Source organism: Poecilia reticulata, linkage group LG12, assembly GCF_000633615.1.
Source record: "Poecilia reticulata strain Guanapo linkage group LG12, Guppy_female_1.0+MT, whole genome shotgun sequence".
NCBI lineage: Eukaryota > Metazoa > Chordata > Actinopteri > Cyprinodontiformes > Poeciliidae > Poecilia > Poecilia reticulata.
This window is the reverse complement of record NC_024342.1, coordinates 2,117,126-2,141,218: the sequence shown is the minus strand read 5'-3', so window position 1 is coordinate 2,141,218 and position 24,093 is coordinate 2,117,126. Positions and strand designations below refer to the sequence as shown.

The 24,093-nt window shown below is 40.5% G+C and overlaps 3 protein-coding genes across 3 annotated transcripts; 2 read left to right on the top strand and 1 right to left on the bottom strand.

The window, feature by feature from the left end:
- Window positions 1-4,754: 4,754 nt before the first annotated feature.
- Window positions 4,755-9,406, top strand: crybb1 (crystallin, beta B1). The gene is made up of 6 exons (XM_008423191.1): window positions 4,755-4,865; window positions 5,206-5,349; window positions 6,315-6,433; window positions 6,601-6,733; window positions 7,931-8,073; window positions 9,025-9,406. The coding sequence occupies exons 2-6, from the start codon at window positions 5,227-5,229 to the stop codon at window positions 9,200-9,202; spliced, it is 696 nt and encodes a 231-aa protein (XP_008421413.1). The 5' UTR covers window positions 4,755-4,865; window positions 5,206-5,226; the 3' UTR covers window positions 9,203-9,406.
- Window positions 9,407-10,478: 1,072 nt separating this feature from the next.
- On the top strand, window positions 10,479-18,097 carry acads (acyl-CoA dehydrogenase short chain). The gene is made up of 10 exons (XM_008423189.2): window positions 10,479-10,691; window positions 12,232-12,392; window positions 13,208-13,357; window positions 13,435-13,546; window positions 14,088-14,239; window positions 14,329-14,499; window positions 15,500-15,637; window positions 15,847-15,942; window positions 17,134-17,190; window positions 17,277-18,097. The coding sequence occupies exons 1-10, from the start codon at window positions 10,664-10,666 to the stop codon at window positions 17,427-17,429; spliced, it is 1,218 nt and encodes a 405-aa protein (XP_008421411.1). The 5' UTR covers window positions 10,479-10,663; the 3' UTR covers window positions 17,430-18,097.
- Window positions 17,499-21,401, bottom strand: cldn5b (claudin 5b). Its single transcript, XM_017307843.1, has one exon. It carries the CDS (start codon window positions 21,270-21,272, stop codon window positions 20,448-20,450), a length of 825 nt encoding a protein of 274 aa, XP_017163332.1. The 5' UTR covers window positions 21,273-21,401; the 3' UTR covers window positions 17,499-20,447.
- Window positions 21,402-24,093: the final 2,692 nt, after the last annotated feature.

The following is a 24,093-nucleotide window of genomic DNA, read 5'->3' as shown; positions in this document are numbered from 1 at the left end:
TCTTCTTTTATGAGCAACTCAAATTCCTAAAGAACAACTATACTTCCTGTGAGCCCAAAGGAATTTCGGACACTTCAAGGTGTAATTTAAAGGGGCAGTATTAAGAAAAATTGACTTTTTTGTTATAAAAACATAACTTAACTGTTGTCTTGATTATTTCAGGTATGTTTGAGAAATCTTTTAATCTTCCATGGCAACCATTAAGCTGTGCAAAACGCCTGGGTGGACCTAGCTCCGCCTTCAAGACATAGCTCCTCCTCAGAGCTGCAGTTCTCCTGTGACTCCACCGCTCACTGAGTGCTTCTTCAGACTAATCAGCAGCAATTGGTAAACACCTGGTAGAACTGCACTCATTATACTAGCTTATTCTCAGTGCAATGCTGGTAAAAATGTTGTCAAAGGGTTACTGGAGGAGCCATGTTGTGATGACTTCTTGAAGGCAGAGTTTTAAAGAGACAGAGGCCCAATTTCAAGGTGGTACATTATAGAATGAAATTTCTTTCAAGCCATATGTGATATATATAGCATTTTCATAACAATTGAAGTTAACATCTTTATGTAACTGTGCTCTAAAATAGTACCATGTGGCTGGAAAATACATTATACTGCCCCTTTAAAGCCTGAAGTTGTCCTACACATTACTGGATGCAGCTAACCAAAATGCAAATTTATTTCTGTAAGACCAGAACCATTTCTGTTTTATTTATTGATTTCAACAGATTTCTTTCGTAAGTCCAAAAACCGTTAGAAACCAAGTCAAGAGCGTTGACTTCAATTCTCAGGTGTAAGTGTGGCTGTTTCATCTCTCCTCATGTCTGATGGAGCCATTTAAATACAAATGGCATCAAAAGATTAGAAGTCAACATAATTAACTGGATTTCTCTTGTAAGTGAAACAAATTTAGTTCAGTACACTCCAAGTAAAGTCAAGATCTGTTAATTATTAGGCAGAAACAGGAAGTGTAGAAGTAACAGCAAATATGACCTGAAATACTTCACCTGGTGGATCTCCTAACAGTCATTTATACGTTGAATGAATGGGTTAATAATGCATGTCGGCAGCTAATATGATTCTACAAGGATCATTGGGGCTGGTGTTTATATCCAGTGGTTTCTGGACGAGAGGTCGGTCCATCACAGGACAACACAGAGACACACAAGATAAGCAACCATGCACAGACAAATTAACTAAACATGGCTGTTTAGCCATGGAAAGTACATACAAACTCCACACAGAAAAGCTTACCATGATTTGAACCCATGACTTTCTTGTTGGAAAGCAGCAGTGCTAACAACCACCTCGCTTTGCAGCCCTCCATCAAATTCTGAGAAATCATCTGGACTTGATAAAGCGCTATTCAATAAATGATATATAACATTTTCCTTGTTGCTTGAGGGTATAAGGAACTTTCAGGCAATGGGTGCAACTATCTGGTAGGAGCATGTAAGGTAAAAATACAGCAAAACTAGAGCAGCGCAAAGCATCCCCTGATATACGTAACTTCTTAACAGTACCACGCATTGGACAGGTTTCATCACATGATGTGTTTCAAACCAATGTAAATTTTAAACACAGTGCTCTATGTCAACTTTGCTGAGTTTCATTCATGCCTCCTGCGGTTTCCTCTCTGTAAGATCTCATCTTCACTAGGCATGGCACGGTCAACTGGTGATTTATGAATGGCCAGAGGGAGTTTAAGGAAAGGGTTTGTGGTTCTTATCAACCTCTGTCTTCCTTCACACTAAGGCACTGGCCTATCAGTAATCCAACCTGGAGCACCATGGTGTGTTGGCTGTCTTCAGTCAGGAGTTCCAGCCTGCCCCATGCATGGTTTCATCATACAAGCCTGGGAGGGAAAACAATTTGGCATCCCGGATGAGCCCCCAATCTGGTGAATATACATCACACAAATAACCATAAAATGAGCCAGTGGGTGTTCTGTCTTTACTCCAAGCAAATTCAGGTTTAATCACCTGCACATAGACAATACATGACTTATTAACTAATTAACTATTTCCATGAGGCTAATATTTTATTTTGATATTTCCTGATGGAGTTCTATGCCTTAACTGCCTGAACACATTAGAAACTGATTACAACTGTCACATAAATATTCCCAAGAAGTATAATTAAGTATATGCCAGACTATTTTAAAAGATTAACTACAAGCATACATCAATCTAAAATTTGTCCTCTTATACCATGTTGACGAACAAAATGTGGTTTAGTTCATGAACTAAGCCTATTTACTTCTATTTTGTCTTGTTTGAACACCTGAACGCTAAAACTAAAACCTACAGTGATGAGACATATGTTGACATTAAAGTATACACCTTACCTTTATGTTTTTGAGATGTCTTGAAATATTTCTAGTTTTTGACAAATCATTAAGAAAACAATAAACTTCAAATAATAAAAATCAAGATTTTAAAAGTGTGTTTTAAAAAAATCATAAAAATAATATAAAATAATATAAATTCAACATTTGTTCAGGTATTTAGTATCAAACAGCATCACTGTGAGAACACATTTCAGTCTCCACTAATACATCATGAGATGAGTCTGACTCCAGCATGAGCTGTATCATAGGATGATTTGGGAGTCATACAGATTATACTGCAGGATTAGTTTGCACCTAATCTGCATATATCAAATAATTTTTTTATCCCGCTTCACAACTGGAAATCATCACAGCGGAGGTGACATAATCCAGATGTAATCCATCTGACATAATCCTGGAATTATCAACATGATCAGCGGCAACCTTTATTTCACTCTGGGAAGGATCAGTGAAAGGGATAGCTTCAATTAAAGCAGTGGTGTTTTTAATAAAAGATTGATCAGCAAGTTATTTTGAGTCTTCAGTTGACGAAAGGTTCAACAAAATTCCCCTCAGCGTTTTGTGTTGTCACAAGTTGCTTGAATTAGAGACAGTAATAATTTCTCAGAACATAGCCAACTGATATAAAGCTGATCATCTTCCAAACCACTGACTAGTGAAGTAAGGAGAAATATTGTTTTGTAGGTTTGGAAAAATACTAGGCTACCACTGGTTTGTCCCTTCACCATTTCAAACTTCCTGTCCTTTCTGACACTTCTTTTGACTCATTTTGTAGCACACTACTGAATGCATTTCAGCTAATGCTAGCATTTCAACTAATGTTAGCTTATGAACTGCTGTTTTGCCTTCGATAGCAGACATGTTACTGAATGCATTTTAGCTAACATTAGCTAGATAATGTTTGCATCCTAGCTAATGTTAGCTAATTTTAACTTATGCTGTTATTGTATTCTAGATGTAGTACGTTGCCAAAGGTCATGTGATAGCCCACATCCTACTGACAGAATTCTTGCTAACTTTAGCATTTTAGCTAATTCTTGACAAGTTCATGACATTCAAAGGCAGACATAAACTATCTAGTTGTTTTATGCTGTTAAGGGTTTGAGACTCAAACCGGAGGCCTGCTCATCCTGACTCTCCATAAAAACTTCTGATTTGGTCTGAGTATGCACACTTTGGCTGGTCCCTTCTAAATCTGTTGAGAAATCTTATAGTTCACTTCAGGGTTATAGGCATAAATACTCATAAAAAGTTCAAAATCTAACTTAATATTGCATATTATTTTTATCATGTTGTATTACACACTACTTCTATCCTGTTAGGTCTCATCTCTATTGGGGCCAGATGACTCTTATGAAATATGACAGATTATGACCTCTGATCAAACCAAAAATAACTCAAAGCAACTTCCTGCTTTATAATCCCATATCCCTACAGTAAGCTATGAAAAGAATTTTGAAAATAACTTTGAATCGTTGGCTGTCAAAGTGGATACAAAACATTCTTGGTGCATGGTCGGTAAGAAACACATAGCTCTTTTTTGTACTTGAAAACTTTTAATCTAGTCGTTAAATGAAATGGCAAAGAGGCAAAATGACAAGCTTCCTGATAGATGCTGTGAAAAGTGCCAAACTCCAAGGACCAACACAAAGACAGATAAATAAAACTTTATCCTTAAGGTATTCTTTCAAAAGCCACTATGTTAGCATCTGGTATAGTTCTGAAACTTGACGAATGTCAATTTAATTGTATGGATTTTTAAAATATAATAAACTCCTTATGATGATCTTACAAAGCAGACAACACACACATCAGTGTAACCCTTCAGAAGAGTAACAGCCAATGCATCCAAACAAAGGTTCAGTTCAGTTTTAATGGAGGTTAAAACAAACAGTTTACCTTGACTTGGAACTTTGCCCAAGGCACAGTGATGGTTGCTAACCCTACTCTCGCTTAAAACCTCTATTCTGGTGCTAAGCTAGTGAAATGTCTAAAATGTAAACATTATGCAAAAATTAAATTTATTTTTGCATTTTTACAGTGGGAAGTACTGCATATTTTCAATATGTTTTGTCTTGTTTTGGCTCGTCAGAGCTAAAGGACGGTGATTTAAAATGCTCTGTCTTTGTTCTCGGGTCCCCAGGCTATTGAATATGGTGCATTGTTGTTAGCCTGTGTAGGTGATTACCTCTTTGTGTCCCCCTGGATCTTTGCATTCCTCGTGTCTACATACAGCTATAGCTCACAGGCCCAGCAGCCCAACCCGGGATAAAACTGCCTGGGTCAGTGCTTTCCTTTGACAGTGAAATGCTTACAGGCAGGCCAGAGGGGGCCGGCAGTGTTTCCAGGCTATGCGATGACCTGCCGCTTTGGCGCAGGCCAACTGTGATGACGCGAGGCTTTCTATTGTGCCGTGAGCCCATACGTTTGGCCTTTGCCAGGGTATAAAAGCTTGGGTCTAGCTCTGACGGAACCAGCACGAGCCAGCCTCCCTCACACGGCACTGCAAGCTGTACTAACGCAGGTAAGGGCACACAGACACAGCCATACACAGCCCAGCACCAGAGCTGCACATCCAGAGAAAGGGTCCACTCCCCGTCATCCACAAGCCCCCCCCTCCTACCCCTTATCTCAGCCAAGGGGAAAGGCCCAAACAGAAGTGTAGCATCCAAATGAGCCAAACATAAACAGCAATAAATCCTAACAAAGCGCATTTCTACCAACATTTCCCTCCAGATGATGTTAATGTTTAGGAGCTCTTCCCGTTCTTTCGCATCAACCTTCACAATTCCGTTTGTTTACACCTCTATTTTTGATGCCCCCCTCCTCTGCCCCCTCCTCGGCTTCCTGCATCCGACGCACAGACTCTCCTGAAGCCCCTCACCATGTCTCAGACTGCCAAGTCCGCCTCCAGCCAGGGCGCTGATGCCAAGGACAAGGGAGCCCCAGCTCCAGCTGCCACCAGCAAGGCCACCAAGACCGGCGATCCTGGCATGGGATCCTACAGAGTGAGTCACCGCTGCAACATCAGTGCACATCAGCTTAGATTTTGTTTGTTCTGTCGGGCCATGAAGAAAGAGTTGAGTGGGATCGTTGAAGGAATCCAGCTGGAGACGATGTAACAGTGGAAAAACAAGCAAGTAAGAAGTGGAAGATGTAGAAACAGTGAGATGCAAAATTCTCTAGAGATTTTAGACTCTAATATCATTTTCAAGGGAATAACTTGAGGTTGGAACAGAAATTTTATTAATTTTTCATTTCAGTGGACAGACCTAAAGCTGCAGTATGTAACTTTTGTAAACTATATTTTTTATATTATATTTGTTCACACTGTCACTATGTTGTGGCAGTATATGAAACAGTCTGAAAAAATCGAGCTCCGCTGCCTCCTCCCAGTAGTAACAACCAATCAGAGCCAGGAAGAGGGTCTTAGTGCTGTCAATCACCAATTTTAACAAATATGTTAAAAACATGTATGTATATTTTCTTTTTATAATAGTTACATACTGTATCTTTCAAGGAAGCTGCTTTATAAGCAGTTTTCTGGAAGTTTGTTCCAGATTAGAGGAGCTTTTAAAAGTCCAGTTTTACTAAAAGTATTAAATAATTGGCAGAAAAAATCACAATGATTTATACAGTAGATAAATTCATACCGAGTGTTAAACTTTTTTTTTAAAGTTAATTTTTTCAGAGCTTTCCAAAAGTGTCACTTTTGTTTCTAAAAAGTCCATATCTATGACAAAAACAGAGATTTCCTCCAAAGCCTATTATGATAAGTTGTGAAATATATTTTATATTCATATTAACATAATTTCTAGTTTCAGGCTGTAAAAGCATGACTTTAAAAGTGAAACTTTATTCTGACTGGGTTCCAGTTGGATATCACATGAGCAACATCTGTCTGCACGATTAGAGAGGATTAAACTGAGTTTCCTGTAATCCACCCAACACTTCCATCATCCCCTCTGTGCAGATCATGCTGTTCGACCAGGAGAACTTCCAGGGTAGGATGATGGAGGTCCAGAATGAGTGTATGAACGTGTGTGACCGTGGCATGGATAGAGTGCGTAGTATCATTGTGGAGTGCGGCCCGTAAGTTCCCACACAGAAAAGTGATCTGAGCACCTCCAACCTCTGTGTACTTCTCTTCTTCATGTGTGTTGCTCTTTTCTGCTGTCCTCCTTCTCCCTTCCTCTGTGTTTATTCCCTGAATCCCCTTGCCCGGCCCCCTCACCCCCCAACCCACCCACCTTCTCTAGCTTCGTTGCCTTTGAGCAGACCAACTTCCGTGGCGAGATGTTCATCCTGGAGAAGGGAGAGTATCCTCGCTGGGATACCTGGAGCAACTCCTACCGCAGCGACTGCCTCATGTCCCTCAGGCCCATCCGCATGGTACTGTCAACACTCAAACTTAAAGGGGCGGTGTTATGTCAATTGTTACTTCCTCATGAAAAACATACCTGGAGTGTTGCCTGGGTGGACCTAGTGCTGCCTCCGAGGTGCATTTTCTCCTCTGAGCTGCAGCTTCAAAGTTTCTGCTACTCACCCACAGCTCCTTCAGACTAGCCAGAAGCAATTAGCAAACTGCGCACCTGCTAAGTTCATTACAGGAGCTACCTCTCAGTGCAACACTGGTAAAAATGTTGTGAAAGGGTTAATAGAGGAGCCATGTTGTGATGACTTCCACAAGGTGGAGCTTTAGAAAGAGCAGGAGCTTCTTAAAGAGACAGACGCCCAATTTCAACGCACTAAATTACAAAGTCAAATTTTTATGACGTCAAATTTGATGTCATATTTTATAACCACCGAAGACAAGATAGTTACTTTATTGTGCACTATGTGGCTGAAAAATACATAATACTCCACCTTTAATGAAAACATATGTCAGATGGGAGTATAATCAAGACTATTAAAAATGGAAATTTAAATGTCCTTTACCATCCATTGGATGGTAACAGCCATTGAAGCCATATTTCATATGCAGTGAAAGGTGAAAAACCTTCAGTATAGAAAGGATTCCTACATCCATTGATGTCTTGGTGTGGTGGAAAATGAAAAGGTTCAACCAGGCTATGCTGAGCCAAACAAAGCTCAGCTTTCAATGTCTCTTTTTATAGAGCAGAACTGTGACCACATCAGAGCGGCTGGACAAAGGCTGGACTTTCAGCATTTTTATTTAGGCTAAATTTAAATAGTACATGACAGGATATGTCCCTGTTCACCAAACTCTGTTTACTGCTGTTTGAAGGAAGTAAAGCCTGAACCAGATAAAAGCTTAATATTAATAATCACATCTTTTTTTTTTTTTAAGAAAACAACTTGTCATTCTCCATATTTGCATTGTCAGCCTATTTGATTCATTTTAAACTCAAACTATTTCTGACACATGTACACTGTTATCTAAAAATAGCAACTACAGTAAAGATGGTGTGTATTGAGGAACCTCAGTGAGCTTTAGTTCCAGTCCCTGAGGGCTAAAACTAGAACAACACTGCCCTCTGTAGAATCACTGACAACACTGACACAAAGTCAGGAATAAATGCCAGGAATAAAATTTCTCTCTGTGTGTTTTGGTTTTTCTCCCTGCAGGACAGCTTGGAGCACAAGATCTGCCTGTTTGAGCTCTCCGACTTCAAGGGCAACAAGATGGAGATTCAGGAGGATGATGTGCCCACCCTCTGGGCGCACGGCTTCTGCGACAGAGTGGGCAGCGTGAGGGTGCCAGGAGGAGCGTGAGTGGACACACATTTGGTCAGGCAGATAGTTATTGATAGCTCCTTGGGGAGCTTTTGAATATCCTTCTGACCCTGTTAACCCTTTTAAGGAAACCTTAAAGCTCTAGCTTCAACCAGAACCTTCTTAAAGGCATCAGAGATATTTCTTAGACTTATTTGAAGTCCAAGGAGTTTTGTTTTTTTAGGATTCTACAAGAATCTGTTTGGGAGATCTTTTCAAACCCAACAATATAAACCTCTTGGAAAGTTAAATATTGCTAACATTGCTAATCTGACCCTTGATGAACAGCTATGCTCCAAAAAGTTTATTTAATTTATCACCACGACTCAGGACAGCGAATTTTACCTGCTATAAATACCTAAACAATTCCCTCAAAAACTGCAAAGGTTTAAAAGAGACTCATAATCTATTGATCAACCTGCATAATGTCCTAAGATGCATAGCCCCTAAAATATGTGTGAAGTGTCCACTGTAATGTCACCAAGGACCCCAGTCACAATGTGAAGTCCCAAAATAGACCAGTTTGCAAAACAGAGGACCAAACAACTTTTCTGCATGAAATATAACTTGATAATTTCTTTAAATGCAACTCTGTACTTCTAGGCTCCACTAATGACCAATAAGGCCAAATAAAGCATCTCTTCTTAGTGATAGACAACAATATTCCTTAGAACCTTGTTCCCTAAACTCTGTATTGATTACAACCATGACCACTGACCTTTCTGTGAGTCCTGCACAAGATCATAAATGAGATCAAGTAGCTCCAGTTGACCTTGTAAAATCAATCTCAGAGACTCACAGAGATTAAAAAGATCTACTTGGAAAACATAAAGGATAGGATATGAAAACTTATTACAAGACCTCTGGAACCTCATCGTCTCCTGCAATTAAAAGCTAAGTACTCAGGGATGCACATAACACTCCCTCCCTCTCCATGTGTCTCTCAGCTGGGTGGGTTACCAGTACCCTGGATACAGAGGCTACCAGTACCTGTTTGAGTGCGGTGACTATAGACACTACAACGACTTCTGCGCCTTCCAGCCCCAGATCCAGTCCATGCGCCGCATCAGGGACATGCAGTTCCACCAGAGAGGATGCTTCACCTTCACCACCGCCAGCAAGTGAAACACACCTGCTTGACCGCCTGGTGCTGCTGTAGCTCTCTAAGCTTTTTATCTCTCCAAGCTTCTTCTTTCTCCAATTCTCTGGTCCTTTCCTTGACCTCTGACAACGTTGCTCCATCCCAAAGGAAAGAGAGATCGAGAGCAATACACTGGACATCATTAAGTGACTTTTTATGGTGCTAAAAAATAAACGTGAAAAACTTGATCCCTTTGCGACTGGATAAGCTTTATTTATTTTACACAAAGTGGTATGTTTTGTGTTTATACTGTGATATAACTCATTTGTTTACATCTTTCATTTTTCTGCCCTGGCATCTGAGTCAAACATTAGAGTGGATCTTGTTGTCTCGCAGTGTCAAGGCAAATAAAATATCGATCCTCTTGACCTTACAGAATTAATTGCACGATGTACTTTATGTGGTTGAGGCAACAAACTGAACATGGAAATTATACAGAGATGAATAGAAGAATAGAGGGATAAAATGACTCAGTTTGAAATGTATTCACTCCTGATTTATCATCGAACAAGTCAGAATTTTTCATCAGCATGTTCTAATTAATTCCAAAGGATTCATTCATTACATTTTTTCTAATATAATTATTTTGTATTTCTCATAAAAATAAGACAAAGCAAACTACATCAAGCGCCAGACACAAACTGCATTGGTAACAACTCACAATGGAAAGTTTGAAATTTGCTTTGAATTTTAGGCATCAACTTCATATATTGATGTATTACATTTATGTACAGTGCAGTGGAAAAACATGCCCTTACGAATTTGGTTTTTGAGCTGAACTTTTTTCTAATTGTCACTTCAGTGCTTTAAAGTCATCAAAGAAAATTAATGTCAGTTTGATATAATCTGAACAAAAACAAAAATCAGCTTTGAAATGATAACTTTATTTCTTCAGCTATGAAAATCAACCTGCAAGACAAAATCTAATTAAGATTTTGCCCGTGTACAGAAAATTGAAATATAAATAATCAATTCATTCCGGTTTATGAAAGAGATGAGTTGACTGTAACCCTACTTTTACCCTTGAATACTCCGAAATGCTGCCGATTGATTGGTGTAATTTTTTTCCTTTGCGTTTCTAGTGAGGTCTGTTGTTTACGAGGTGCAGTGAATCCAGCAATGCGTCACGTGGTCCACATGCTTCTTCTTCTTCTTCTGTCCTCTTTAGGTGTGCTCGTAAATTATATAAACACACCTTTTAATGTTAGCTTTAAAAGGTCATCCTAAATGGTAAGAGATGGATAGGACAAGCAATTTTTGTTTTTTACATTGAATTTTTTTTAAAATTGGACATTTTAAGATTTTCATATGAATCGCACCATGTCAACTCATTCAGCGAATGATGCTCTTCCAACCTAATATAGTATTGACAATCACTATAAACCCTGAAGGCAACACATCACTTCATAAACTTTCAGCTGGGATTGTACCGTGAGGAAGGTACGATGTCGGCACTTTTTAAAGCTAGAAAAGGTGAGTTTCTGAGGACAAAGCCAAAAGAAGACCAATGGAAAACGTTCAAACAAGTTAGAGAATCATGTTAGAAACGGGTTAGTTAAGTGAGAGCTATTTAACAGTATCATGGCTAAAAGCACAAACAGCTGTGTGCTCGCATCTTGGATTACTTGACACCTGTAACTTGTGTAGTTTAACCCCAGATCACCTATCACACACAAAGATCACCCAAACCTGGGTGATCTTTCTCTCTTCTCCCCGCTGGGATTGGAAGCAAGTAGCGCGTTATGTAGCTGTGTTTCCAGTTAGCTCGTTGGCTATGTACGGTTTCAGTTTAGCTGTGAAAATCAAAAACTGCTTCCGCTCCCGACTTAGTTACACAGAGGAAATCAGAGCACCCGGTGCTGCTGTTTAAATGTTGCATTCAGGGGGTCATTAATTTGATGAAGGTTACTGATGGTGGGAATGACCTTTCACCTAAATGAGCAAACTATAGCTAGGTAGCTAGTGATGCGTTTAAAGACCCTGCTGCTGGTCAGTGCGGACTTCTCGGCAGTGTATTGTGATACATTAATAATACTTTAATTTATGCAGCCTAATTGACCATAGTTTGGTTATCTTTAACTATGTCAGTGGCGAAAAGGATCAAAATAAACCCTAATTTATTTTTGTACATGCAGCGGCGCGGGTGGAAGAGCAGGTGGCCCCGGAGGTTACGAGTTCGACTCCCGCTCGTTCTCGAAGATTTTAAGGAGGGCTTTGTCAGGGCATCCGGGGCAAAAATCTGTCAAGTCAATGTGTGGGAGAGGCAATTAAAATATAAATTAGCCATAAAAACAGGCACGATACATTCCAATTTATTAAAACAGGTGGTGGACAGTCAAAGTAGATAAAATGCAACAGCCCCTTCGTTTTTAATCTTATATTTGAACCGAAATATACTGCTAAAAAACACTTCAGTGTTCACTTAAATGTTAGTGTTCCCTTTATTTTTTTGAGCAGTGTATATTCCGGCCCCTGCCAAAATCACGGAGCTGAGATTCCCCGCCCCCCCATTTTTGTGGTATTTATTTAGATAAGAGAACATGATTATAAGAAGTACTTAAAAATTCATCATTCAGGCTACAGACAGAGCCCCACCACTCAAATGCTGTTCTAAACAAAATCCCACATTATCAAATAGATCACTTACATAATGCAAATTCACTTCTAAATGCCTTTAATTTATACTTTTAGATATATTCATATTTATTGTTTATCTTATGGAACCAACAGTGGAGAAAAAAAGTTTGCTTCAGTTTCTGATGTAGGCAGTAAATTCATTTTACATCCTGGTTTTATGAAATGTTTTTTTTAATATATAAAGCAAACCAATAATTGGAATTGTAATTAATAGTGCATATTTTTCAATTGCTTTGGGTAAATAAATAATATTAGTACTTTGCTGTATTTCCTCTGGTTTCTTAATATCTCTCTTTTCTTTTTTTTAAATGATCAACATTAAGCAAAAGCATCAGCCCTCTGTGTTGATCCCTGTCCGTGTTCCTCTGTCCCTCAGTTCTAGCCGTCTGTCTCCATGGCAGCCGCGGTCTGTCCCAGCTGGCCGAGCTGCCGGAGACGCATCAGTTACTGAGGCAGACCTGCAGAGACTTCGCAGACAGAGAACTGGCCCCCATCGCTGCCGTGCTCGATAAGGAGCATGTTTACCCTGCTAAACAGGTACTATCACACACAAATACACACACACAGCTGCACAACAAGAGGATTTGTTAATGATCGATTATATGTAAACTTTAGTTCAAGTAAAAAATGAAGATTTGATTCAAAAGAGAAATGGTACTGAATGTTATTTTACTGTTTTAACATGAGTCTTGCACATTAAAGAAAGTATGACCGACGGCTCAGTCTCTGTTCCTGTCTTGTTTTTAGAGGTGTGCTGATGAAATGTTTTCACTTCCAATACGATACAGATGTTGCACCTTTGAGTACTGGCCGATATTGATACGATATCAGGATGAATCATCCATACTTTTACTTATTTTGTACTGATGAATGTTAGAAAAGGTTGATTTAAAGTACTAGTTCCACTGGCAGATGACTTCATTTATAACAAAACACTTTCCCCATGTTGAATTATTAACTTTAAACAAGCTCATATCTTGCTAAAGTAAAAAGTTACTCAGAAGTTAGTTTTGTCTTATTTCAAGCGTGAAATAAGATACTGCAGAAGATTAATAATTATGTTAATGGTTCACAATTATGTTATTTGGCATGTTTTTATCAAAAGAAAATAGAAAGATTTTGTGTTTTGTGCCATGATTTTCTGGAAACCTTATTAAAATTCCACAGGTGAATAATGTCTGATATCAAAATGAATTTTAACTGCGACAAAACCAAAGGAAATTGTTGGGAGTCAAATGGTTTTTCATCACGCTCTAGGAATTTGTGTCTAAACTGATCTTTTGTTTTGCGTAGAAAGTATCATGACCTGTGTAGAAAGAAAGATGACGGCGGCCATTGTTGTGCTTGTTCAGATAAAGGAGCTGGGGGCGATGGGTGTGATGGCCATGGAAGTGCCGGAGGAGCTGGGTGGAGCGGGGATGGACTACCTGGCTTACAGCCTGGCCGTGGAAGAAATCAGCCGAGGCTGCGCCAGCACGGGCGTGGTGGTCTCCGTTAACAACGTAGGAGCAGCCAATCAGCATGGAGGAGCGAGGCAGACGGCGCTGGTCTAATGCTGGGACTGTTTTGTGATTCTCAGTCTCTGTACATCGGGCCCATCCTGAAGTTTGGCACAGAGGAACAGAAGAAGCAGTGGATCAGCCCGTTCACTGCTGGAGACAAGGTGGGCTGCTTCGCCCTCAGCGAGCCAGGTAACCATAGCTACCATTTGTAACACTATTTTAACAGGACATCCATGAAACTGAGCAGAACACACAGATGCATGTTTTACTGTAAGCTAGCCCGCACGATTATTATGCGATTAATTGATTTAATTATTTACTGCTTGAGCAAAAGTCTTCAGTCAGAGGCCTTTCCGGATTTGTCGCGAGACTGTCTGCTACTGGAAATCCTTCCTGTCCAAAGCAACTCTTTGAAGACTCTTGAATTATGAGTTATGACAAGATTTAATTTCTCTTGGAGATAAATAATGTTGCTTTTTATTGAATGGAAATCATTGGTGTACTTAGTCTTTCACAGCCTGTTTAATAAAAACAGACCCTAGAATCTGTTGGGATTAGACTGAAATAACTTGAGAATTTCTTTCTTTCTTTTTTTTGGAACTGATTATTACTAGCTTCTCCTGAAGCTTAAAACCACAGTGTGTGTTCTGTTTTCACGACTGCCTGATCTTTGCTCCAGCAGTCATTCAGTAGTAATGCAGTAATCTAACGGTGTGAACCTAAACATCAGGAAACGGGAGTGATGCAGGCGCTGCCTCCACCATGGCCCATCAGGACGGAGAGGAGTGGGTGCTAAACGGAACCAAAGCCTGGATCACCAACAGCTGGGATGCCTCGGCCACGGTTGTGTTCGCAACCACAGATAAGAAGCTCAAACACAAGGCACGGCAGTGAGACACGGCGTTTCTGTCTGCAGAGAGAAAGCGGCGCCCTCTAACTCGCCCTTCCTCCCCCTCCGTCTGTGTCTGCAGGGAATCAGTGCTTTCCTGATCCCCATGCCACACCCTGGACTCTCTCTGGGAAAAAAGGAGGACAAGCTGGGCATCAAGGCCTCGTCCACCGCAAACATCATCCTGGAGGACTGCAGGATCCCACTGAACAACATGCTGGGGCCCCGCGGCGCCGGATTCAAAATCGCTATGGTATTCTATCGCTTCATCACCACTGCAGTCGTAAATCTTTACATTCAGCCCCTCCTGCTGCTCACTGGCTGGATGGCTGCTGGACATCCACTGCTACTGATTGAGTTACGATTATAAAGAGAAGCAGGTCACACTAACAGGAATCAAACATTAATGAAATGATTTATTGATAATTGAAATAATCTGTAAAAAAATTAGTCGGCGATTAATCGTCAACTAGACTGCACAGATTTTAAATAAAGTTTGCTGAGAGAACAACATATTCAGAGCAGTATTTAAGTCAGAACTGTACAAAAATTTTATATTTTGCAAGAAATAAAATGTCTGAAAATCTATTCTACCCAGAACTCCTCAAGTGAAAGTTTTGGCTCCCCCTGGCTCAAATTCTCATCTTAAGCATGTTTTCCTGTCTAATAACTCATCAATTAATCCAAAGAAAAAAAAAATTGGCAGATTAGCCCCACATTGTATTGATAAATCCAGCAGAAAGGCTTGAGATTTTCATATTGATGTTGGAATTATTTTTTAGCTGCAGAATTTTCCTTTACTACAAATGATCAAGTGTTCACTAAATGAATGCAGTTGCTGTATTTTAGGCAAAAAAATGTTTGATTTCTTATTTAAAAAAGGAAAATGTATTTATTTGCATGCATTTCTATTATTACAATATTCAGTGAAAAATCTTCAGAAGGTGACGATTTGTTTTTTTAATCTATTCATCATCAGAATAATGGTTAGATTAATCGATGACTAAAATCATTTTTTGCAGCCATAATAATAATATACTAATGATGATAAAAGTCCCATAGCCATAGTTGTGATGGTGACATTTTGTGATTCTGTTTTATTTAATGTGTTTATTATGCAGTTAATAAAGTTCACTCCACGTTTTTCCTTTTTATTTCAACACAAAACTTTGCATATTTAGGTGCAAATAATGATGTTTGTGTCCTCTAGTGGTATTTACGTCTAAGTTGCATGACTGTTGTGCGTCCGTCAGCAAACCCTGGACAGCGGGCGGATCGGCATCGCGGCCCAGGCTCTCGGCATCGCTCAGGCGTCTCTGGACTGCGCCGCCGACTACGCACACAAGAGGACGGCCTTCGGAGCGCCCATTGGCAAGCTGCAGGCCATCCAGGCAAGACCAGCCGCTCTCAGACGGGACCGCGTGCTACAGAGCTAGAGCCAGTTTTAGTCCGATTCATTTCAGTTTAGTGTGTTACCGGGTAAAAATGGACGTCAGAGAAAACAGAAGTTCAGTTTAGGAGTTTATAAACAGTTTCTTAATTCCAGGTTGCCAGTCCCTCAGACTGAACTCTTGTTTTTCTCTGTGTCGACCTGATCCAGTTTAAACTGGCTGACATGGCCGTGGCCATAGAGAGCGCCCGCCTGCTCACCTGGAAAGCTTCACTCCTCCGAGACGCAAAGAAAGCCTTCACCAAGGTAAACCGTGTCCCTCTGCGCAACGCATGGAACACACTCAATATTTCAATCTGACCTCATTCAGACATTTCCTCATAATTTATTGTCCTTTGCTCTCATGTCACAAAGTTTAAGAGTTTAGATGCAGAAATAACTCATCTACAGTCGGACACAGGTGAATCATGTTGTAGGTTTCTTCACTTTCAGTCAGTTTGCTACATGACAAAGATCTCCAGGACTTTACAGGACAAATGGATTCAATTAATCTACAGAATCAGTTCAGTTCTGATCATAAAAACAGGTTAAAACTCTGTTTTATATGTAATCATTTGATAATGTGGTAAAATTCACTTTATTACTCCAACTAGTAAAAAGTTTCTATCTGACGAAACATTTGCAACAATCACTAATACTAAGCATGCATGTGGTGACGGTGGAAAGGAATGACTCATTTTAATTAAACTGTATGGCCCACTGACAAAATAAGCTACATTTTCTATTCAAAAGCCCTTTTTCCTGCTAAAGTATTGAAAAAATACAACGACAAAGGCAAAGATATATAGTATTTTGTTGTTCAACCATGAGATTGGTGTAAAATGCGATTGTTTGGAACGTTTGTGCTGCTGCAACTTGTTTAGCATTCAGATGCTATTTTAGACCTGAATAGCTTTGCTGATATGCTAATTATTTTTAGCACAACTTGTGTTTACCAGCATCCAAGCAAATCATTTTAAAGCAAAAATTGACTCGCTGTGGACCAAGAGAAGCAGCTTTGTCATCTGTTTGCTATTTCAACTGACGATGTCGGATTTATGTTAAATTTAAGGGATGTACCAGAAACGCACAAAGGTTTTTATGTTTTTAAAATAATTAAATAAATTCAACGAGTTTAAAATTGATGTAACTGATTAAACATATTGACATCTTAAAGTCCTGGTAAAAAAACAAACACACAAAACAAAAAAAAACCGCAATGAAAGAAATCCACAAACATATGGGATCAAATTGATATGTCTTTACTTTGGGGATTAGTTTATTATAGTTCTTGTCTTGTTTTGTGTAAAAAAAACAAACTAAACAATGGTAAAAAAAAAACAAAAAAAAAAACACATTCAGTGATCAAACCAGTTCAGGTCACAGGAACCAAATAAAAAGTTGATCATTGTTACAGTTATGAGTGACGGACATTTCTTTGTCTGTGTTTTCCCGCAGGAAGCAGCCATGGCCAAACTGGCGGCGTCTGAAGCTGCCACTTTCTGCTCCCATCAGGTAAGGAAACGGCAAACGGAGGACAGGAGCAGAACCGAAGCGTTGGTTGATGTAAAACCTTGTTCTGTTTCTGTGTTGTGACTCAGGCCATCCAGATCCTGGGCGGGATGGGCTACGTGACAGACATGCCCGCTGAGAGACACTACCGCGACGCCCGCATCACGGAGATCTACGAGGGCACCAGCGAGATCCAGAGGCTGGTCATCGCCGGTCAGATCCTGAAGGAATACCAGTCATAGGAGCTCTTCTGCACTAAATGGACACTTTATCCCGGATGAAATACAGTTTTCTAGGTTTTTTTTTTGTTGTCGTTTTCCCAATGGTAAAGGCCTTTTTGTTGATGTTAGCTGAGGCTTGAAGAGAAGATTCAGGTGGTTTTAAACCAGCAAGATATTCTGGCATTGATTGAAACACATAGGAAATGAAATAAGAGCTTTACTGTCCAGTTCTTAAAATATTTAAAATCAGGACATCTTTTCTCCAAATGTCATATTTTAAGTGTAGAGGTTTCTGGGTTTATGTTGACGTACTGTTCCAAACCGTTCCCAGAATCCTTTTTTTTTTTTTTTCCACTGTTCATCATGTGCCATTCAGAGGTCCGACCACCAGGGGGCGACAGAGCCTTCGTGCGTCTTGACCTATTTCTGCATTGTAACATCAGGAGCGGTTGTGTAATAGGAACACTGTGATCACACTTGCAGATCATCAGAATGTTTAGTTCTCCGCTGCGTTAAAGACGCTCTAATTGAAACAGTTTTGATTCATTATCTGAAGGTGTGTGTGATGACACACCGTGTGTTTGCCTCACATGCCTTTCAGCGCTCAGCGTGTACATATTTGATTGTAATTTATTATGTGCAGGTGTTAATAAAAACGCAGCGGTTTGAGCTTGGAATGATGGTGGGAAGAAGCAGCTCCAGTCTGTGTGTGTGTGTGTGTTTACTCCTTTCCTCTCCGTTACTCCATGTGAAGGCTCTGACTGCTGATCTAGGCCAAGATTCCGGATGCTGGAATGGCTCCCTGCTGATTGTGCTGACGATAGGGAGCATTGTTCGCTGCAGCCGCGCCACTCGTTTACCGCGTGTGAAAAGCCAACCTGATTACCACAACCTCAGCTTAATAGTCCTATTTATTTCACATACAAACAGGAGCTTTTACACAAGCACTTATGGGGGCCAAGTTCCTGAAGGTTTCCTCTAGCTAGCAGGGTGTGGTAGGGGATTTTGTTTAGGTCTTCACACACGTTGTCCAAATAACTTCATCTTTGAAGATGAAACTTCAGATGTTTATTTTATTTATAATATATCTGAAAGGTTTGGTATGTAACTTGACAAGTCAATAATACATGTGCAGGCTCTTAAAGTGACACTTTGCTGAAGCAACTTTTGATCCGTTATTAGGTCAGTCAGTTTGTATTAGGTCAGTCAGTTTAACAGGCTGCTGAAAGCCTTCGTTTATGACATGTAGACGTATGAAAGACTCTTAGATTTGCAGTTTGACAGACTTTGTGTGACGTTCCCAGGACATGCAAAACACAATGAAATATGGAAAGGACAGAAAAAATGAAAATATAAAATTTTATTCTCCTTGCATTTGGATGTTGATTTCAGCTTAAATTCAGTTTGGAGCATTTAGTTGGAGAATGTTGGGCACTGGAACCCCTTCTAAATAAAAAATTTAAAGTGGTTGGTGTTGAAGTAGCTTTTTTTTGTCATGCATGTTTGAAAAAATTCTTGTATCTCCCATGGCAATCATTCAGGTGAGCCTAAATGCCTACTTGTTCAAATAGCTACATATTTGCACAAAGCTCCTCCTTGGAGCTGCAGTCTCCAGCTGAGTCTCACCACTCGGCTCCTTCAGACTAGCCAGCAGCCATTAGCAAACACCTGGTGGAAGTGGTGGAACACTGAGTTTGTCAAACTTCCACTCAGCTCAGTGCTCTAAAGGATGGTTGTAAACAGCCTGATGGAGGAGCCATGTTGTGCTGAAAGCAGAGTGTTGGAAGGAGCTGGAACTTCTTAAAGAGACAGATGCCCAATTTTAAGGCAACAAATTACGTTTAATATGCAGCATTTTTGTAACAACTGAAGGTAACAGAGTTGTGCTATAAAATGGCTCTATGTGTCTGGAAAAAAACATATTACACTTTTAAACTAAAAATGTTATCAGTACTGAACAGGACAATAACTTATACTTAAAATGATCTGATTAAAATGAATATTGTCACAATTGTTTTAGATAAGTAAAGTCCAAAAGACTTTGAATAAATGGTTGCCATGGAGGAGGGCGTTACGCTGGAGCTCTGTACCATCTCTGGATTTACTTTCCCCTCCATTAAGTTAACGTTCTAGGCGTGGAACCAGATAATCTTTAGTCCAACCTCTTATTTATTTTTTTCTTTTCCATGTTTCTATTTCTGCCTTTAAAAGTTTTAATAAAGACTTTGACAGTACAGATGGCTCTCGGTATTTACGTTCCTCTCCTGTTGAAACCATTGCCTTTAAATCGATGCCCATCTGCCTTTCTGCCATGTTTCTTTTCCATCCTCAAGAGGTTCTAACAGAAATGTGCCCATCCCAAATTATAGTTCCATATTAATGCAACTAATTCAAAGTTCATAGACACTCTGATTGTCTTAAAAAGTATTTTTTTCCACAAAGGCTCAATTTGTATGCATAAGATAATCCCTAGTGAATTTAACTCACCCCTAAATAAAGATGAGATCTTCGTTTCTGAATTGAAGTCTTGTTACCATGTTCACCAGAGAGCCCTGCATCTGTCCCATTAGCCTTCCGTCAGTATTGGTATAATTCATGTTTCTTACTTAATTTCTTTTTCTAAAGAAAAACGAAAATACTTCAAATATCACATGAGACTCTTTATGTAAAAAAAGGAAGTACAGTACATTTTGCTTTATTGTTTATAAGAAAAAGAAATCTGTACAAAAATGACAAAAACAGTAGAAAACTCAACCACAACACCTGCTCGGTTTTACAGTCAGTGACTGGATCGGAACCTCGCCACATCCCAGCCCTTAGTTATAATGATCTGGTTCTGATTGTCCTCAGAGTTCAGGCTCCTGGCGGTGCTGACCCGCTACGAACCGCCTCAGTAATTCACCTTCATTTCAACAACATTCATATTTTTACAGGCTTTTCTCCTGCGAACTTCTGAGCTCCGGGTCAGCGAACCGTCCGAAACTGGACGGGCTTCCGCCAAACTAAAAGTCCAATAAACAAAACTGTCCTCCAGTGGGTTTACACGTAGTGCTTCTTGTCAAACTCGCCGCTGACCGTGATGGTCTTGGTGGGAGCCAGTTTGATGGGGAAGGAGCTTCTGGCTCCCCGGGAGAAGGAGCAGCAGAGCAGCGTGCCGCCGGACAGCAGCAGCGCGGCGGCGGCCCAGCCGATGTAGATGGACGCCCCGATCTCCCTCTTCTGAGCGGGAGGGACCTTCGGATTGTGGAAGTCCGTGATGATGTTGTTGGCCATCCAGCAGAGGGGCACCAGCACGAAGAGCCCGCAGAGGATGTAGACGACCCCGCCGGCGTACACCACCCTCCTCTTCACCGTCTCCTCCTTGAGACAGTTGGTGCACTGCGCCCCGGCCACCGTCACCGTCAGCCCGACGACCCCCAGCACGGCCGAGATGACCGTGAGGGCGCGGGCCGTCTGCAGGTCCTGCGCCAGCGCCAGCACCGAGTCGTGGATTTTGCACTGCATGTGTCCGGTGCTCTGCACCACGCAGGACATCCACAGCCCTTCCCAGATGGTCTGCGCCACCACGATGTTGCCCTCGATGAAGGCGTTCACCTTCCAGGTGGGCAGCCCGCAGGCGATCATCACCAGCAGCCAGCCGGCGACGGACAGGATCATCCCCAGGACCTCCAGGCAGGCGGCGAACATGGTTCTGGTTCTGTCGGTTCTGCTGGGTCCCTGAGACAGCTGGTCGGACAAGTTCTGCTCAGGCCTTTTATTTAGCATTGGATCAGAAACACACTCACATACGCGCGCGCGCGCACACACAGTCACACACACAATGGCAAAACAGTAAAACTTTGGACCAATCAGCAGCAGAGGCATCTTTGCGTCAGCTAATGAGGAGGATGAGGAGGGCACGTGCTCATGTTGACGTGGGAGAATGTTTACAGATCAGAGGTGGTGCCTCCTGACCGCCCCACCCTGACCCCCCATGAGACCACAGAGCTTCCCAGTGTCACAGGGACGAAATGTGGTTTTAGATTTCTATAGAAGATCAGGACCACTAAAAAAAAAAAAGTATTTTGACTTTATTCTCAGAATTCTGACTCTTTTTTCTGAATTTCTGACATTTTTCTTGTAACTCTGATGTTGTCCCCTGGAATTCTGACCCTGGAAGAGACACTTCACCCAGCCTGCCTGCTGCTGTTGGTCAGACCGATTCTGTCAGCCTGCCCGGGGCAGCTGTGGCTACAATCACCCTGTCACACACCAACTCATTCATCAGTGTGTGAATGAGTCCCTTGAGATTTCAATTGGAAACATTAATGGCTTTCTAAATAAAATGGATTATTATTATTATTATTATTAGTCATTTTGCTATTAAGAGTTTTTATAAAGAACTGCTGAATGTTGAAGTGTTTTTCCTGACTGCTGTCTGCTTTTCTGACCTACATAAAAAGCAAGCCAAGCAACAACACAGAGCAGTTTTTTTTTTGTTTGGAATGTGATCACACATTTCACGTATATAGGTTTCAACAAAAAGAAAAAAAATGCCGGGTCAGTCTAAAAATGGCATGGAGGGGTTGAAATGAGCAACGATTGAGTGTTTCTGTGTTTACTGCAGTAAGAACGAAGCGCGTCGATTGAAGCTGCGCCACACCCGCTCTAATCACACCGCTGCCGTTACTGGACACAATCTCAGTGCTGCACTCATTCTGTCTAAATCAGACAAACATGTTTGAATCATAACAGCGTACTTAGTATAGTTAGGGTTACTGTGCTGGGCTTTCCATTGACTCACCCAGTGGGATCTCTGAGGCAGATAACACAAAATGGAAGGAGGAAGAGGTGTGGTTCAGCGATAACATTTCTGTTCTCTAATCAACACTTGACCCAAAACTTGGACCTGGAGGGGGAAGTGATGCCCACCACCAGAAACGACCATATTCTAACAAGTGGGTCAGAAAAGCAGCAGGGGTTGATCACAGATCAGAGCCAGTTGATGACACATTGCACAGAGATTTATGTAAATGATTGCCACACATGAAAAACACAGCTTCAAAATAAATGATCTTTCACTTAATTTTACGGTCAGAGGTCTAAGTTAGCTGCTTAGCTCAAAGTTTGTGTTGTCTCTGGTGACTGAGCTCTGGGTGACGTTTTTCACAAGGAAGTTGTGAATTAAAAGAGCGGATGTGGGAGACAGCAAAAGGCCAAAAAGTTAAGTAAGCCAACCAACACGCCTGGTAAACCTCATGACTACTGGACAGTTTCCCCCTCATAATCAATATGACCCTCTCCTACTTTCATTTTGCACCTTAAAGGGGCAGTATCATGTAAAATGGACTTTTTTGAGCTGTACATCAATCAATCAATCAATCAATCAATCAATCAATCAATCAATCAATCAATCAATCAATCAATCAATCAATCAATCAATCAATCAATCAATCAATCAATCAATCAATCAATCAATCAATCAATCAATCAATCAATCAATCAATCAATTTTTATTTGTATAACACATTTCAGCAGCAAGACATTTCAAAGTGCTTTAAATAATTAAAATAAAAACAGCATGTGACATTGAATAAACAGTTAGAAAGACAGAGAATTTTTTAAAAAAAAAGAAAAAAAAGGTTAAAAAAGATAAAAACATTACAGTGTGAAAGAGAAATAAAAAGAAGTTAATAACTAGATGAAAAGTAAAGATAAAAACATTTAAAACATAACAACAGTATTTTAAAGTCAATTCTCTGAGCTGCAGGGAGCCAGTGTAGGGACTTTAAAACTGGTGTTATGTGCTCTATCTTCCTGGTTTTAGTGAGAACCCGAGCAGCAGCATTCTGGATCAGCTGCAGCTGTTTGATTGATTTGTTAGTCAGCCCTGTGAAGACGCTGTTGCAGTAATCAATGCGACTAAAGATAAACGTTAGGAAGTTATTTAATTGTTTAAAAACAGCTTTTTCAATAATTTTGCTGATGAATGGGGATCGGCCTGTAATTCTGCAATAGTGATTTGTCCAGATTGTTCTTTTTTATCAGTGGTTTGATAACTGCTGTTTTCAAAGCCTGRGGGAAAAMACCTGAAGRGAGCGATGAGTTAYTATTTGGATCAGATCATTAGCAACGACAGGCAGGACTTTCTTAAAGAAATGTGTGGGTAGGACATCCAGACAGCAGGAACCGGAGCTTAATTGACTTATAATTTCTTCTAGGGTTTTATAATTTAGTAGTAGAAATTGGGTCATTTTTCCTGCATTTGTTCTGTTTGGGCACAGCATTGGTACTGTCTTTGGAGTGGATATGCAGATTAATCCTCTGATCTTTTGAATTTTCTCTACAAAGAAACTGGAAAACTTGTTGCAGGCGGCAATAGATTGAAGTTCAGGTGGCAACGTCATTGGAGGATTTGTGAGCCTGTCAACAGTAGCAAATAAAGCTTGAGCATTGTTAGTGTTTTTGTTTATGACATCTGAAAAGAAAGCCTCTCTTGCATGTTTTAATGTTGTGTGATAGTTACGTAGTCTTTCTTTGTAGATGTCATAATAAACGTGCAGTTGACCTTTATGCCATCTCCATTCGGCCCTACGGCAGAGTTGTTTTGCAGATTGAACTACTTGTGCATTTCTCCATGGAGATTTCTTCCTACCTGTCACAACCTTCACTTTAATGGGGGAAATGTAATCAGTGATATCTGAAA